We start from the raw sequence: 17,826 nt of genomic DNA on the forward strand, positions 1-17,826 counted from the left end.
TTTTTTTTTTGAGGGGGGGGGGGGGGGAACTGGAGGCTCCCGATCCCCGCCGTTCCGCGGGCCCTGACATGCATCTCAAGAAGCATATTTATTGCCTGGCTGTTAATTTACAAACGCATAAAAAAAAGTATAATTTACTAAAGAATGAGGAAAAATCTCGGAAAATTATGTCATTTCAGCATTATGTGTAAACCACCGTTATGGAATTAGAAATAAACCGCGTTTAAATTTTACTTCCCCCGAGCCCCCTCCCCAATCAATACGCCAGTGCCCCGCCCCCCCCCCCCGATCCACACTTTGTTGGCGGAAAAATCGCAACTGATCTCCCCTACCTTTCTTCTTTCTCTTTTTTTCCCCCTTTCTCTCCTCTTTCCCTTTCCTTCCTTCTCTCTCTTTTAGGTTTGATGTGGGGGGGGGGGGGGAGGCAAGGTCATTTCGGCTCTCACCCTTCTCCACACGTTGTTGGCGGGATTAACTGCAAATGATCTTTTTCCACTTCTTTTCACCTTTTTTTTGGTCCCTATTTTAGCTCTCCTTTTTTACTTTTCCTTCTTTCTCTCTTTTTTTTAGCGGGACGGGGGGAGGCAAGGGCCTTTTGCCCCACCCCCTACCCCGATCCACAACTTGTTAGAGGAAAAATTGCAACTGATACCCCCTCTTTCCATTTCCTTCCTTCTCCCTTATTTTTTGATTGGGGGATGGGACGGTAGGCGACAGCCTGGGAGGCGAGGCTCTTTCGCCCCCCCCCCCCGATCACTTCTTCCCCCTTTTCCTTTCTTCTTCCTCTTCTTTCTTTCCCTTTCTCTCCACTTTTCCTTCTTTTCCTTCTCTCTCTCTCTCTCGATCTCTCTTTAATTGTTTTTCCTCCTTTTTTCCCTTCTTTTTTTTCCCTCCTTTTTTTTCCTTCTTTTTTTTTTCCTTCTTTTTTTTCCTTCTTTTTTTCCCGGGGGGCCCCTGCACCCACATCATCCCTTGGCCCCTAATTTCCAATCTAGCTTCCCTTCCCTCCCCTTCCTGGAACGACTCGTGGCCAGAGAATTAAATGTTGGGGGAACAGAAAAACGAAAACGGTCGATTTATCAGTCGGACGTCGACGTCGATCGGCGACCTCGCGCTCCAAACAAAGCTTGAGGCCGAGGTCGTCGCACTTTCTACATGAACTAGCAAACATGGCTTCCGTGAAATCAGAAATGCTGCAGTTTTCTGGTGCAAACAGCACCTCGGATCCTGCCAACCGGTCAGTCCTGATCGTCGGTCAGCTCCCAAACTTGACCAAGGTTCCTTATGACATCGTGAAGACCAAATTGCAGCCTCGGGTCACTGAAGAGGTGATTATATGTCTTGTAAATTGACTTGGAATCTGGATGAATTAGTTCCTGGATCAGACAAAAGTCAGCCCCACACGTTGTTTTGTGTGTCTGCAGGTCTGGTGGTTGTGTAATAGTGACATCGCTCATGCTAAAGCCAGGCTAGAGTCTAGTGATTGAGTTGTGTCTATATTCTGTATTCACTCTTTTTTAAAGAGTAGATCTACAAGAACTTAAAGGAAAAATAGAAAACTATTCTGTTTGCAGTTATGTTGTCATGATAGACTCGTTGAACTGATTTATTGTCATGATTGTACTTAGATCTAATTTGTATGCATGTTCCAGTAGTTTGAGAAAAGATTTGAGAAATTGTGTCAGGTCTGTGGAGTAGAAAAGCCTGAAACAAAGACTAAAACAATGAAATACTCCTGTGGCGTGCGCCTGTAATCCAGCTAACAATGGAAGTTACAAACTGATTCAGCCGAGGATGCAGGTTCGAAACTGAGTTGCGTCTTTCGGATGGTGACGTTAAAGCTTATCTGCCATACATGTAGTTTACAGGAGGGATTAGACCGCTCTGCAAGGTCACTGGACAGGTGGTTATCTCATCAACTCAGCTTTCAGTTAACATATGAAAAAGAGGATCATGGGGGACCGATGGTCACCGATTAGGCATTGTTTGTTATATAGAGGGCGCAAGTAGCTACCAGTAGTGCAGTGGGCCTTTAAAAGTCGGTCCCCACACGTAAATAGTCATATCTGATTGTACACGTCTGTAAAACACACTCCTGTCTTAGTAAGTTAGTGTATCAACTGGTATTGATCTGTCCCTTCTACACCAAGCCCCTCAATAATTTTTTCTTGGTACCCGTCATGGAGTGATTCCACTAGCAATTCTAATAGAGGTCATAAAAGAGAGGAGCTTCCACTTCCAGTTCCAGCTCATCCTCAAGGCTCAAGTCGACAAAAAAATAGTAAATGCTAAACTTGCAAATTTCTTGCATAACTATGAGACGATTTAACCAAAGAATATCAAAATAAATACCATGACTGTCTTATTTATTTAATAATCTATATCTGTGCTTCATTTCAAGTTAATAGGGTAGGCCTACATGTACTTTCTTTCTGATATTTTTGTGAAACTGAAAAAATGGAAAAATAGATCTAGATCTATGTGTACTTGGCTCATTAATTTGAACATAATTTTAAAAAACCTGAAATACTGTATATCACTTATTTATCGCTTATTTATCACTTGTTCTAAGTAACTCTATCTCAACTCAAAATTTTACATAAATTGAGCGTTCCATCTCTTGAGATCCTTGGTGAAATTTGAAACCCCCCCCCCCTGTCATAATGTGCTCCTGAAAAGCCCAGTCAGAATAGGGTTAACCACCTTCAAAATTAACCATTGTTTTTGCAGTCCTACGGAATGGCACTTGGCTGCCTCAGCCCATCACCAACAGATACTGTCTCTCTGTGGTTCAACAATGCGACTCTAGCGGCCCTGCCGATGAAGGCTAGCAGGCACAATGCACCATCCCGCTGCCACATCCTCACCAAACTGGTCCGTAGTTGTCTCACCGGAAGTGGCAACGAGTGCATCGTGGTAGGTAGACCTTAGCTGATTCCATCAAGTGCAGGTGTATATTGGAATAAATTGTTGGCAGGAAGTAGTTTGGATAATAATAATAATAATAATATTGGATATTTATATAGCGCACATATCCACCCTGCAAGGTGCTCAAAGCGCTCCAATATTACCCCGGCTCTGCTAGGCTACCGATAGTAGTTACCTAAGTATTAATCTTGGATTTGGAGTGATAGGAGCATGTGCCCGAATGAACAGTTATTTTAAAAAGCATGAAATAAGATCGATGATGAGACTAGCTCCCTATATGTATATGTATTTCTATAAATTGCTGTTGAGAGACACAATTGCAAAGAAGAAGAGAATCAAATATAGAAATATGACTGTAATTTCCATGATAGATTTAGATGATTTCTATTTACAGTGTTATATTTCAACCTCTACATAACAGAAATTTGGTGCTGTTCAAGTAACCTTTTCTTGTTACCATTACTATTCTTTTTCTTGTGATAGGTTGCCAGTGAACATGCCCATGTCTTTCCTCTTGGCTGTGCCATCGCAAGGGCCTTCCCTCTCTATTCCCGTAAAGCAGGCTCTCGCAAGCAGACCCAGCGCATCGTCAACGTAGAATTCGTCATCACAGACAGTGATAACGCTTCCCTGACGGAAGAAGAGGTGGCGACCTTACAGGTTACGGCCCAGTCTATCCGTGAATCAGCCCGTATCGTGGATATGCCTTGCAATGAAATGAACACGATGGACTTTGTAAAAGTAAGATATCCACTTTATCTTGGCTCTCAAATTCTTAACAGAAAAATTAACTGATTTTTTTTCTTGTTGCCATGATTCTTCTTCACCTAGATTTGAAAATTCACTTTGACTGACTTGCGAGAATCGAAAGTAAATTTTCATTTGCCACTGATGGCTTTTGCACTCTGAATGATCATGAAATGTAAATTCAATTAAAATGATGTAGATGAAGTAAACTCTTACAGTGCTAGTGTTATTGATGTTGAGTGACATTCAGATGTAACAACGGATATATTACAATTGATGATCAATTATTCACGATAATCTATGTCAGTTTTCTTGGTGATTTATGATGATTTATTAAATGCTATTTTTCTAAAACAAAAAAATTCCCAGCTCTAAATCCCCCCTTCACATCTTTAATAATTGTCTAAGCCCTATAGTATTTTTTTTATGGAAACATGTACATACCATCACACCACCCTGCTTGACCTCATATGCTATACTCTTATATTGCATTATCACCTACAGGAAATCCAAAGAATTGGACAATCCCTTGGCATCACCCCTCTCATCATCCAAGGAGAGGAGCTCAAACAGAAAGGGTTTGGAGGTAAGTTTTGTTTGTATGTGCCATGTATCCGATAGAGTTTCTGATCACTCTCTTGCCATAGATACCACAAGGATCTATTTTGTTTATTTTCACTGATGTTGCCCCCCCCCCCACTTGCTTCCATCACCTTTGTCTTTCATATGTTGACATTCAGGCCCTTGCGCTCAAATGCATTCTCCCAGTCGGTGAAATCTCTCTCCTGCAGCTGCATCGATTCAGCCATCAAAACTAAGTCATCTGAATACAATAGGTTCCATAACGCACCTTTCTTTACTGATTGTGATAAAACATCAACTACAATAGCGAACAGCAGTGGAGACAAGACTGATCCCTGATGTACACCCACTCCAACATGAAAACTCTCCAGAGTACCCTCTTCCACATCTCACTCTAGTCTGTTCATATTCATACAATGCTGTTACAGCACTAACCAGACCTTCAGGGAAAGCTACAGTGTACTTTCAAGTAACTTAAAAATGCATGTACAATAACGATCACTGACGGCATTGAGAATTTGTGAATAAATTTCCTAAACGCCTTTCAGTTAATGAAAATGTTTCTACCCTTTGAATTGCACCTTTTCTGATCTTGACAGGTATCTACGGTGTCGGCAAAGCTGCAGCCAATCCACCAGCCTTTGCTGTCCTTAGCCACACACCACCTAATGCATCTCAAACCATTGCTTGGGTGGGCAAGGGCATCGTCTATGACACTGGTGGACTCTCCATCAAGGGCAAGGTGAGTGTTCTGAAAGAGTTGAGAGAGAGAATGGCCTTGCAGCATCCCAGGGGGAAAGTTGGAAGACCAAAGATAGGTTCACACAAAAGTCTGTTAACTTTAAGTTTAGGCTGTGGTTTTAAACTTCAAAGTTTAGGTCATGGTTTTAAACTTCAAAGTTTAGGTCATGGTTTTAAACTTCAAAGTTTATGTCGTGGTTTTAAACTTCAAAGTTACCTTGTATTTTAATAAGGACCATGTGGTTGCTCTCGTGTTTACAAAACTTTAAGTTTATTTGAAGTTATAAAACACAAGTGATCTTCAGGTTTAATAGCCTGGTAACTATGTGCAGCGGGATCCTTACTCAAAATTATGTGGCGTGCAGTGGCAATTAACTTTGAAGTAAAAGAAGGAACGTTACGGAGCTAGCTCCGCGCAACGCAACTGCGCATCCAGCCAAAGTCGCAATTTGGTATTACACCGCATATCGTGGTAGGGGTATATGTACATGTAGGATGCAAAATCTGCCTGCGATACAGTACTAGCTTAAAAATCAATGAAGATTTGCTAAGTTACGATCTTTTTTTAGGTAAACTTCCTGTAAATTTATAAGAATATTGATGAATTTGTTATTAGTTTGTAGAAAAAATAGTGTTCTACAAGAAAATTATGATTATTTTGTTTGGTCCGTTTTTTTAATTTTTCCTCTCGGTTTTTTTATTATTTTTTTAAACTCCTCTACGAAATGTCAAAGTTGGGGGGTGCGGCCTTATTGCCGGCAAATATGGTAGTTAAATGAAGGCTTTCCTGGCTTGGTGTTGAAAAATCTGAATACTCCTTGTTTTTACCCTGTGTGACCCATGTTGTTGTTAGTGGAGCATTGTGTATAACTTTGAGGTTTCACAAACTTATAGTTTAAAACTACAATGGTCCTGTGAAAACCAGGGGAATTTTGGAATGCCTTGAGCACCGTGCATGGTAGATATATCGTATTTGCCGGCGATAAGACCGCATAGGCCGCACCCCCGATTTTGACATTAAAAAAGAAAAAAACAAACTTTTGTCGGAGGCGGGATATGAACCCTTACGTACAAATGTAAATTGTGACCCAAACCACCGCCTTAGACCGCCCGGCTATCCCGACCATGATGCTTTTTTTTCTTGTGTAGGCTTATTGCGCCATAGCTGTGCTCGCGCAAGCTGAGGATTAAGGTTGCTTTAGCTATATGGCAAAAACTTAAATCTAGATCTACCAGTAGAGTTAGGTTGGTAAGTTATGAATGTTATTTACGAGATTGACAAAACTTTGCCCTTCATTTCAACAAAAAAAAGACATGTGTTATTCTAGACAGTTATTCTAGAAATGTCCATCACCTTTCATTGTTGTCCCATATGTACAAATTCGTGCTGCTTTTCATGGTTTTGACTTGCAATTTTTTTTTTTTAAACTCTTTCGCCGCAAAGGCCGCACCCCGACTTTTTGATATTTTCTCTTCCAAAAATACTGCGGCCTTTACGCCGACAAATACGGTATGCACCATAAGACTATCCAATATTATAATGATTATTATTATTATTGTAACAATCTTCTAATGTATTTTGAAGAAATGCATTCCCTTGTTTTATCCATCCCTAAATGTTGTTTGTCATTTTCCATTACAATCAAATCTTTCTCAGCAGGTCATTATCTGATTTTCTTTCTCTTCTCCTTTTCTGTATAGACTGCCATGCCTGGTATGAAGCGGGACTGCGGTGGCGCAGCAGCGATTTTGGGTGCATTCTATGCAGCCGTTAAAGAAGTAGGTCGTCTTTGATATTTTCATTGATAAAAGAGAAAGTGTTGGACCTGTGCATTTCAGGAGGCAATTTATGAATGTGTCGTTCTTCTGCAGACATTCTGCACAAAATGTTAAAATTGTACACGCTGAAAAAAAAGAAAAAAAAGTCCTGGATGATATTTATTCCATGTGTAGGTGAAGTCAAATGTTTACCTTTAAAAGGAGCTGCATGTACTATGGAATATAGGGGCATGTTAATACAGGAGACTATTACGTGATTAAAGAGCTGAAGAATATCAGTGCATGAGTAAATACATAAACCTGTTCATCCCCAACCATTAACGCTCGTTGTAAGGAAAGGACCATTGCTGTGATACATTGCTTACGATCGATGTGACTTTGTATTAATAAGAGTAGTTTGAGAATTATTTAAATTTTCTCATTATACAATATCAGCCAACTCTGTACAACACAGTCCTTGCATTTACTGTCACTTTAAACACCTTGGGTGGTATTCTCATAAGTTAAGCTGGGACTAAGTCCAGACTAAACAAGAATTATAGTTCACACTTCTATGGAATGCTAGGTGTCATCTTCCTCCTTCAATATTCATGACAAGATAATCTACCAGAGATTTTGCTAAAATTCAGTTCACACTCATATTATCTTTTTCTTCCCATTTCATTGCAAAATTAATTTTTTGGACACTTCTCATTGTAGGATTAAAATAATCTGTACAGGGTAAATGAGTTGGCAACAGGCACTCCATAAAAGTGTGGACTAACTTCGTACGCGCTAACTTAGTATGCGCTACCGGAATACCCCCCCTTGCGCTTGCTAACTCTTAGTGACTACTTTTGTTTGTATTCCAGGGTTTTCAAGAGAACCTTCATGCCTTATTCTGCCTGGCCGAGAATGCTGTAGGCCCAGATGCCACAAGACCAGATGATGTACATATCATGTACTCCGGGAGGTAGGTCGACATATCAATTACATTCCACAAATGATATTTGTAAAGTTTTCCACTTATTGCAGGTTTCATTTTCATTGTAAAAAAAAACAATACAGAATGCTTATATATGTGTTTACAACATTATCCAGGGTTGCTAATTTGTATAATACCATTAAAAAAAGTATGGCATCCTTGAAACTCAAACTTTATTCCAACTTCAGATGGGAATTGTACCGGTAATTTTTTTCTATTTATCCTCTTTCGAGGGACTTTATTTGTTCATATCATAAAATAACAGCTATTTACAACAGTGTTTAAATACAAAATTCATGCAATTGTAACTGTCATACATAGTACAGAACATGAAACTAATGTGACATAATCACTAACTAAAATAATGAAAACATTTTTGTAACTTTTGTAACTTCGTTTGTATCGAATTTCTTTTGATTACATTTCATATTGAGATAGGTGCGAATTTCCACCTTTAATTCTTTTATCCAATATACAGCATGTTTCCTGTGCTTTTCACTTCCAAAACATTCTCTAATATAGTTCCTATAGATAATAAACTGAGCGAAGTTGTACCGGTAATTCTTTTCATCAAATTTACTCACAAATAAGCAATTGTATTTATGATAATATTAACTACAATACCACGTAGTGGTCAGAATAAATGATATTTAGACATTCGTCAGTGTTCATTCCTTTGAAACGTTGCATTTATTTCTGCTTTATTCTTTTAATTTACAGGTCAGTTGAAATCAACAACACAGATGCTGAGGGAAGATTAGTACTAGCAGATGGGGTAAGTAAACAAAAGTCTCACAAAAACAATATTGATGCAAAGAGAAAAGTGTAGCACTTTGATATATTCCTCATATCATTCGATATACAATGTAGCCATTCTAATATATGCATCAGGCCATCATGATCTTTCTTAATCCACTACTGTAGGCCTTTACAAGTAACTGTAGAAATTATACCAGATTTAATTATCTCAATGAAAAAATCTAGACAATTTTCAACCGTATGTTTTTTTTTAAATACCAAAATTGCTAGTTTCTTCCTTTCAATGATAGATTTCTATACAGTTAGTGTAAAATATCCTCATGACCGCATTTACGCATACAAGATTTCATCGCATAGGACCTTGATTTTCTAAATAGAATTGATTCAAAATTTTAAAAATCATCATTTAAATTTGTAAAAATAAATGTTTTATTTTTTGTCGTCATAAATCCTGATTTAAATTTGTAAAAATAAACGTTATATTTTTTTGTCTTCATACATCATGATTTTTTTTCTTCCAACCTGGATATAAATATCTTATATTTTCTTGTATTTTGTAGGTGTCCTTTGCCGCAAAAGATCTGAAAGCTGATATCATTGTTGACATGGCCACACTGACTGGCGCCCAAGGTATCTCAACAGGAAAGTACCATGCTGGACTCCTGACCAACAACGAAGACTGGGAGGTTGCTTCAACGAAAGCAGGTAAGGCCATCAGGGGGGCGTTTCACAAAGATTTTAAGTCGAACTTAACTCTTAGTTGGACTTAAATATTATGGAGAGCCATGTGTAGCCTTATAATGAAATATATTCAAAAGCAAAAATTAAAGTATTTTAGACTTTTCATTCATGAATTCCACATCAAGAACATGAAATCTCCCATGATAATAGAATATATGATTGATTTGTATCAACATTTTATGCCTTTTAAAATAACTTTAACAAATATATTTTGAAGGATGCTAATGGCTTTCCATAATTGTTAAAGTTGATACTCTAAGCAAATAAATGTCCCTTAATTTGTTACCTACAGCAAGTATATGTTATTTTTAAGTTTTTCAATTACTTAGTATATCACAAAAAAATTCTGTCTACTCGAAATCCTCAATTGAAATGTCTAAAATATCCGCCTCTCTTTGCATAGAAAATCAGTCACTACGCTGGTCTACTATTTATGACCTCACGTCCGGGAGAGAGTATATTCACGTACCCGGATGTTCCATAGCAAACATGTGCAGAGTGATACGATTTTCTGCATATTTTTGTTTCAAAGGCTGAAAAGACTAATAAATCATAATTCTATGTACAATTCTTTACCTTCCCCTAGTACTTCATAGTATTAATATCAATTCCCCTTTTAAAAATTACGACATATACATGCCAACGATGTGCTATTAGTCGATATTTTCACCATGTAATTTTTGTTTTGGTGTTGAAATCGGCCCAGGCACGGAGTGAACGGTAGCTGTCTACCCATGCACAGTTCATTACCATACACTACAGCGATCTCCCGATGGTTTCTTCTTCCATGTCTTTCACCTTCCTTGGCCCTGAACATCCTTCATCTACCAATTCTGACACCGGTAGTCAGGAGCAAGTCTTTGTTAGTTGTTTTTCTTAGCTGGCAACGTCGCTTTCATTCTCTTGCAATTGCCGATAAACATATAACTAGCGCACGTACGTTCCATCACAAGCAAGCAGCGCCTAAAGCAGCGGCTTGGTCTTACCTCCCGATTCTGCTCGCTCCACGAACGTTCATGCAAGAGCCGTATCACTCGCCAAAATATTGTAGAGGAAGCGCGCTTGCATGATCTCGTTCAAGTTTGATATTTTACAACATAAAATGTTTAACTGGTACTGTATCCTTTTTTGAGGCAGTCACACACATCTATGATAAGTACTATCATAGTTCTAGACCTATTCGTTTTACAAAACTGCTCATGTACATCTGATGACAATATAATGCATCCGCCTATTCATAAGTGCACGATTTAACTTTAATTCTTAAGCAGTAAACTCGTCTTAAATCTCTACCAGATAGGTGAATATGAGGATATAAAAAGAAATCAGCGACTGGAAAATGTTTCTTCGTTATTCTTCATTCAAATGAAAACAGAAAATCCATCAAATATACTCCTTAACAACAACAAATCTAAGCTCTGACAGGATAGCATTTACATAGGGATATCACTGCCATTCAATCTCACTGAGCCCATGACTCCCGTTCGTGACGTCACGGATAGAGGCCCGACTCTACGTGCACTTCCGGGTTTCAGACTTAGATATTTTGGTAGAGTTTACTCAAATAAATTCATTATTCTAAACTTGTTTTGTCGGGTGGACACCATTTGGTGTTATTATGGCCGTTAAAAGCTTTCTATTTATGTAATTATCTCAGTATTTGGGATTGTCTTAGAGTATCAACTTTAAGTCCAACTTAGAGATAAGTTCAACTTAGGATCTTTGTGAAACACCCCCCCCCCCCCTGAACTTCACTCGACACTACTACTATGGTTGTCTGATCTTCAGCAATATAATACTGTTACTGCACCGAGTGTATACATATATCATAAGCTAATCTCCATCCATTAGGAATAACTGTTGTTTCATTATGGAATAATGGATTATTCATTGCATTTGAAGGGGATTAGAAAAGATTAAAAAGGAAGTCCACCCTGATATTAAAGGGATCGTATAACAATGTTAAATCTGAGATGCACAGCCCTACGTGTTATCAGTGTCTGTGATATGGTGTTATATTGAAGCCCTAATAAAATTGCGCTTCAAAATGATCAAAAAGTAAAACCCTTGAGTGACCGGTTTTACCATACTCATTTTCTCCAATAGACTGTAGTGTTATGAAAACCGTTTGGAAAACGCAAAATTTATATAATAATCAGACCAACGATTGGCTTGTAAAAGTCATGGGGTTCCTGACTGACCCAAAGGTTTATAATAATCATTGCAGCATGAGCTAAATCAAGGATTTTTTTAAAGTTACCGGATCCCTTTAAGTTGATTTTAATGAAAGCAGAAAAATGAGACAAACAAATTTGTGAAAGCTTGAGCAATATCGGATTGAAAATAGGAAAGTTATGATTTGTTTAAGTTGTCATCAGTATCTTGCGAACCCCTCTCCAAATTGCTCTGTCCAGAAAATGTAATGGATTTATTATTTTCTTAGTTATTGATGATGGAATAGATTTTTTCATACAAGGGTCGTAGAAAAACATATTTGCAATTATTGTATTGACGGTAAATGTATGATTGAAAATTTTCTTACAGGAAAATAAAGATTTTTGAAGATTTTTTTTAGTATGGGCAAATGGGAGGGGACCTTGCAAGATAAGTCACATGGTTGCCTTTTTTTTCTCGATGGAATGCACCTTCAAAAATTAATAACCTTCTTATTTTCAATTGGTTTTGCTCAAACTTTCACTGACCTATTTCTCTCATTGTTCTGCTTCTATTAAACCCAACTTAGTATCAGGTTGTACGTCTCCTTTAAAGGGACTTTGTAACATTGTTAAGATGAGATATAATGGTGCTTAGGCAGTAACTTCAATGCTAGATGTACAATTAAAGATAATCTGAAAGTTTGAGTGAAAACAGACCATTATTAATAATAAAACTTGGGAAGAACTGATCTGATTGATTCCTTTATTCTCCCAACTATATCATTACTGTTTAATTACATTTTAGGTGAATGTAACTTGCACAAAGCAATAAATTGGCTCTATTGTATACCATTCCAGACATTTAAGTGTTGAAAGATTCATAATAATATAGTATTAATGACTGCTTTGAGAGAAATAGTTGTTTTTATACGCTCAAGGGAAGGTTAGAATTGTGCTATTACCCGAGGCGTGCCGAGGGGAATAGCCCAATTGTAACCTTCCCGAGAGCGTATAAAAACAACTATTTCTCGAATATTAAAGCAGTCATTAATACTTTTATATGCCGAAAAAAAATAGACTAAAAAATAAAAAATAAAAAATACTTTTTTTTTTGGTCCAAGATGAGATTCAAACTCTTGCGTACAAAAGGTGATGTATCTAAAGTCAGCGCCTCAGACCTCTCGGCCATCGCGCGTTATTAACATGCTTGGCAGTTTTGTACTATATATACATTAAAATGGATTGAAACCGGCTTTGCGTGTGATGAATGCTTCGCAAAAGCTCCATATACGGACTCTTCTTTTACTTTTGTAATGCATATTGGCACGAACTTAGATCAAGATCTATCGGCAGATGTTGTTTTTTTGTTTTTGGAAGTTTATTTTCGTCTTCATGTCAACAATGCAAGATAAAATTGTCGGTAAGATCGATCGAGATTCAATTGTATTGAAATTACCGACCAATTATTCGCACACATACGGTATCCTCCATCGCTCAAACCATTTTTTAACATGTAAACCTATGGGGTAACCATGGAGACTGACCTATTTTTTTAATAACCATGGTTATTAAAAATATTAAATGTTTTAAGCATGGTTACCGGGAATTTTACAGGAACAGTTGAAGTTTATGAATGCAATTTCGACCAATCAGATGGCTGGATTACTTAAGTGAGGTATATAATCTGTCTTATGTCTTATTTTCATGGAAAAAACGGTTGGGAGAAGTTACTGTTAGAGGGTGTCGCTCAGTGACACCTTCAAAGAAAACCATAAACATCTTTGTGGTTTAAGAATAATTCAGGATTTTTTGCATGTTAGAGGGTGAGTACAGTAGAAGGAATATAGTAAGTAACATTTCATACAAAAATTACAGTTTTGTCATCAACCTTCAACAATGTCATTGAGTCACTTTAATGGACAGATGTATTTACAAAAGTAAAGAGTATAACGAAGAGATGTTATATTGGTAACAGATCCTAATTTAAATAGATATTTTGATTTGTTTACTTTTATAATAAATCCCGTAAATGTGCTTGAATGAATGTTGCTTGTTTTTCAGGTCGTAGCAGTGGTGACTTGGTGTTCCCTCTAGTCTATTGTCCAGAGCTTCACTTTAGTGAGTTTGGTAGTGCAATAGCCGACATGAAGAACTCTGTAGCGGTAAGTCAAGGATATTATTAAAATTCTCACAGGAGAGCTTTTGAGTTTCTTTTAAATGCAGAGTGAAAGCAGCTAATGTCCGAACTGTAAAGCTCACTGTTATAATTTTGGCCTATTTACTTGTACGGTTCGATTATATTGCAAATAAAAATCAATTATAATTTCCGTTTGGAGCCAGAAGGGCATTAGCTCATATTGACACCTTTAAATGTACTAGGTCCCTTTTGCAGGCCAAAAAAATGAAAAGGTTAAATTCCAATGGCATTTGAAAGATTAAGAACTCCCCTTAAAAAAATGGGGCTTGAAAATGTCTTTAAGTGGGAAAATAACGACTATTAGTTGTCAAATCGACTTAGGAACTATAGAGCCAATAAGTAATAGTCTTGATTTTCAGACGATTCTACCGCATGGTCGTATGTTTTTATGCTGCGCCAAGATTCAATCAGTTTAATTTTGGCCATTACAAGAAGTGGGTTATTGATGTAGACAAATCCTTTACAGCTCATTTTATGTATGTTATTACCAAAGAAGAAAAAAAGCCAGTCAGTCACTCAATACTGACAATAGTGCCTGACAGTGAAGTCTAGCAAGTAAACAGATTTTTTTTGCATAATTTGAATATGAGGACACTGCTAACGTTTAAATTTAAATTCATAATCCCTGCAAAGTTCTACAGAATTTGAGGTTGGCTGCAAAAGGGACATAGTATCTTTAATACCTTTTTTGCTCCAAACAGATGATAATGCTATGAGATTCAGCAGTTCATTTAGAGTTGGAAAAGAACAAATGTCAGTTCTTTTTTGTAAGGATAATTAACCCCTGAGGAAAAACATGGCTGATGGTCCAAGAGTTGGATAACAGTTTTTCCCTGTTAAGAGTAAATTGAAAAATCTGATCAACATTAGTAGATCCTTTACCAAACTCTTCCTAGGTTCTTATGCACAATTCTGCGACTAGAGAAAAGTATCAATACTTTTATTTCCTTTAAATGGCTGAATAAATATCAGAAATAACAGATGACAAGCTTTCAGACAGCTGTCCAAAGTCCAAATCCCCCAAAAGACAATGTTAACTTCCTTGTTATGGCTCCATGTGATCAGTTTATTATTTGAAGAGCTTTATTCCAAAAGGAGCTAAATCCACTTTTGATGAAAATTGAGTTATTGATATCAGAACATTGTTCACTGAAGTACCCGTCTTTCAACACAATTATTTATCTAAATTTTGGGAGTAATTATGAAAAAATGCACCGTCTTATATCACTTTTCCTTAGATGCCTGTACAAAATCTGGAAAACAATTTCTTTTTTCTCTGAAGTTACAAAAATGGATTTAGCTCCTTTTGGAATTAAACTGTTCATTTCTTTATGTTATCCCGCTGGTTTCCTGTGCCCTTGTGATGCTTCCCTCATGTGATCTAAAGATTTGGTGTTGCCAACTCACATAATGTAATATTTTTGTATTATTATTATCAACATCAATCTTTGTTATCAGATAGTTAGGAGATGAGGCCTTTCGTAACCTACAGGTAACTAGCTCGTTAAATTCGATGCTGGTTTTTAAAAATTCTAGATATTAGTAACAATCCTGTGCCATGTATATCGTTAGAATGAATGGAATCACCAAAAAAGACAGCCCTTTGAAGGATTTTATATATGATAATGATATTCCAACCAATTATATTTTGTCATCTCAAAATACTACAGGTCAGAAGGGTTTTATTTTTTGTTTGTTTGTTTGTTTGTTTATTTTTATTTCTGCATTTTCAAAATGAAACATAATTATATACATAAAGTAACAAATATTTCTTCATTTTACATGATTATACATTTTTAAGTACATTGAATAAGATGCATACAAACACAAATATAATTTCAATGAAAAAAAAAAAAAGAAAGATAAATTACAGAAAATGCAGGAGACCGCCATCATGAGCGGTAAGCTTGAAATCGATGGCGGCCTCGAGAGAATAGCGGCAAACTCTTAAATTGTATAATTGTACACACGAAATTGATCAAGTGGGTGCAGTGAAAGTGCATGTGCAAGTGCGAATCGGGTTCTGGTATGTAATGTTTATAATACAATACTATTGTATTTTAAGAATTAATAAATTAAAAATATATTCAAATTAAGAGACAAAGTTTAAGGAGTAACGATTTTGTATGAGGATATAATGTGACGTTTTAGTGTCGCTTTAAAAGAATAAAGGGTCGAGCATGATTTAATTAGTTTAGATAAATTGTTCCATAAATCGGGGCCATGGTGTCTGATTGATTTATGTGTAATCAACACATTATTTATATGCATATGCCACCAATCTACTTCAAATTATCAGAATGACATCCTCTTTCTCTCCATTTTCTTTTTTTTCTCCTTCTCTCTCTCTCTCTCCTTCTCTTGTTCCTCTTTTCTTCTTTATTTTTGTCTGTCTCTCAACAATTATAGTACACCTTAAGTATCAGTGGGAAATAACATGTCATATATAACTGGATAGTTTCTTGACAATGTATAATTGTTATCATATGTTGAGCACATCAATCAGGCCTTTACAAAAATGTTGTATTGCCCTTTAGGTGCCAAAACATGGGTCGGTCGGTCGGAAATCCTTTTTTTTTTAATACTTTTTTTTTGTTGAATCTCCCTATTTGGGCTGCTATTTCTCAGTTTTGAATGCTTTAATATTTTTTTTCTCAAAAAAAAAAGGTTTAAAAAAAAACTTTTTTAAAAAGCAGACCATAGATTTCAAGATTTTGGGGTCGGTCGCAAAGGGCAATACAACATTTTTTTTTTGTAGTCCTCATAGCACTCTCCCTCAACCTCAGTTTTGTACATAAACTCGGCATACCATTACATTTCAATCCTCTATATGTCCAAAAAATGATTACCATTCTTTCTTTTTTCAGGATCGTGGTAATGCCCAGAGTTCTTGTGCAGGTCTTTTCATTGGTTCACACATCGGCTTTGACTTTGGTGGAGTCTGGATACATTTCGACATTGCCGCACCGAGTTACTCAGTGAGTCTTGCTATTAAACAGAAAAACCGACAAAGCAAATATGTGCTTTATCATAAAGCAAATATAAGAAGAAACATGTGATTTAAAAATATTTTGTAGCTTAGTTTGGGTTATAATCTTGAAATTTTAGGTGATCCTTCAACCATCTCAAGAAAGAATTTCATTACTGGTGCACCTGAATAGTATTAAATGTACATATGTATGGTGTGGCTAAGATACACAACTTTTTAAACAACCGTCTTTGAAGAAATACATAATAAAACCATGAAATTCGTTCTCATTTTTATGTTCATGACTTACAAAATTTCTTCTCTGAGGTCCTAACACCCTGTTGGACATGGGAACCACAATTAACATCCTTTTTTGTAATGTCCCCACCTACAGGGTGAGAGAGCAACCGGATATGGTGTAGCCCTTCTGCTGGGGCTGTTTGGAAGCGCCACCAAGTCCAGACTCCTTCAAGCCATCTCGCCCCCAGGCCTCATGGATGATGAGATGATGGTAGAAAGCGCCACCAAGAAGATACGCCTCATATGAAATAGTGTGCTGCTGCTGCTTCACATCTCCAATTCTAGCTTTAGAATCCATGTTTTATTCCTAGACGGGTGTTCAAAACATCCGAAACCATTTAGGGCGGTTCCATGCAACGTGTCCAGTACAACGTATGACATTTATCCACATAATTCTTCCATGACGGAATAAGATATCTCCAATTTTAGCTTTAGAATCCATGTTTTATTGCCAGGCGGGTGTTCAAAATACTGAAACTATTTAGGGCAGTTCCATTCAATGTGTCCTGTTCAACATATGGCATTTATCCATTTATTTAATCCAGGAATAACATATCTCTTGATGTGCCTCTGCCTTATGGTAGTGATACCAGGGACCTATTTCACAAAGCTTTTTTCAATGACAAATGACACAAATCAGTGTCAAATCTGCTGATAGCCAATCAAAAGCAAATAACAAAAACTGTTATTTGTCACGGATGACAATTTTTGTGAAATGGGGCCCAGGAAGCACTATTACTCGAAGGTCGTATCAAGATATTCTTTATTCTTGGATGGAATATGTGGAATATAGAGACATGTTGTATGGGACACATAGCATGGAATCACCCCTTACTATTTATTTGAAATAACTACCGTCTACTAGAAACTGATCGCAACAATACTTTTGCAAAAATGTCCAATGAGAGCCCTTTTCAAGACAAGGAACTTCTGCAAATTACAAACAATCACATGTTCTGATTCA

At 36.9% G+C, this 17,826-nt stretch overlaps 1 protein-coding gene across 1 annotated transcript; it reads left to right on the forward strand.

The window, feature by feature from the left end:
• Positions 1-1,166: 1,166 nt before the first annotated feature.
• LOC575037 (probable aminopeptidase NPEPL1) lies at positions 1,167-17,535 on the forward strand. The gene is made up of 12 exons (XM_030975425.1): positions 1,167-1,328; positions 2,731-2,916; positions 3,412-3,669; positions 4,180-4,261; positions 4,857-4,999; positions 6,700-6,777; positions 7,629-7,729; positions 8,462-8,516; positions 9,061-9,205; positions 13,459-13,559; positions 16,462-16,572; positions 16,957-17,535. The coding sequence occupies exons 1-12, from the start codon at positions 1,170-1,172 to the stop codon at positions 17,107-17,109; spliced, it is 1,572 nt and encodes a 523-aa protein (XP_030831285.1). The 5' UTR covers positions 1,167-1,169; the 3' UTR covers positions 17,110-17,535.
• Positions 17,536-17,826: the final 291 nt, after the last annotated feature.

Source organism: Strongylocentrotus purpuratus, unplaced genomic scaffold (genome assembly GCF_000002235.5).
Source record: "Strongylocentrotus purpuratus isolate Spur 01 unplaced genomic scaffold, Spur_5.0 spur5_scaffold_8, whole genome shotgun sequence".
NCBI classification, from domain to species: domain Eukaryota; kingdom Metazoa; phylum Echinodermata; class Echinoidea; order Camarodonta; family Strongylocentrotidae; genus Strongylocentrotus; species Strongylocentrotus purpuratus.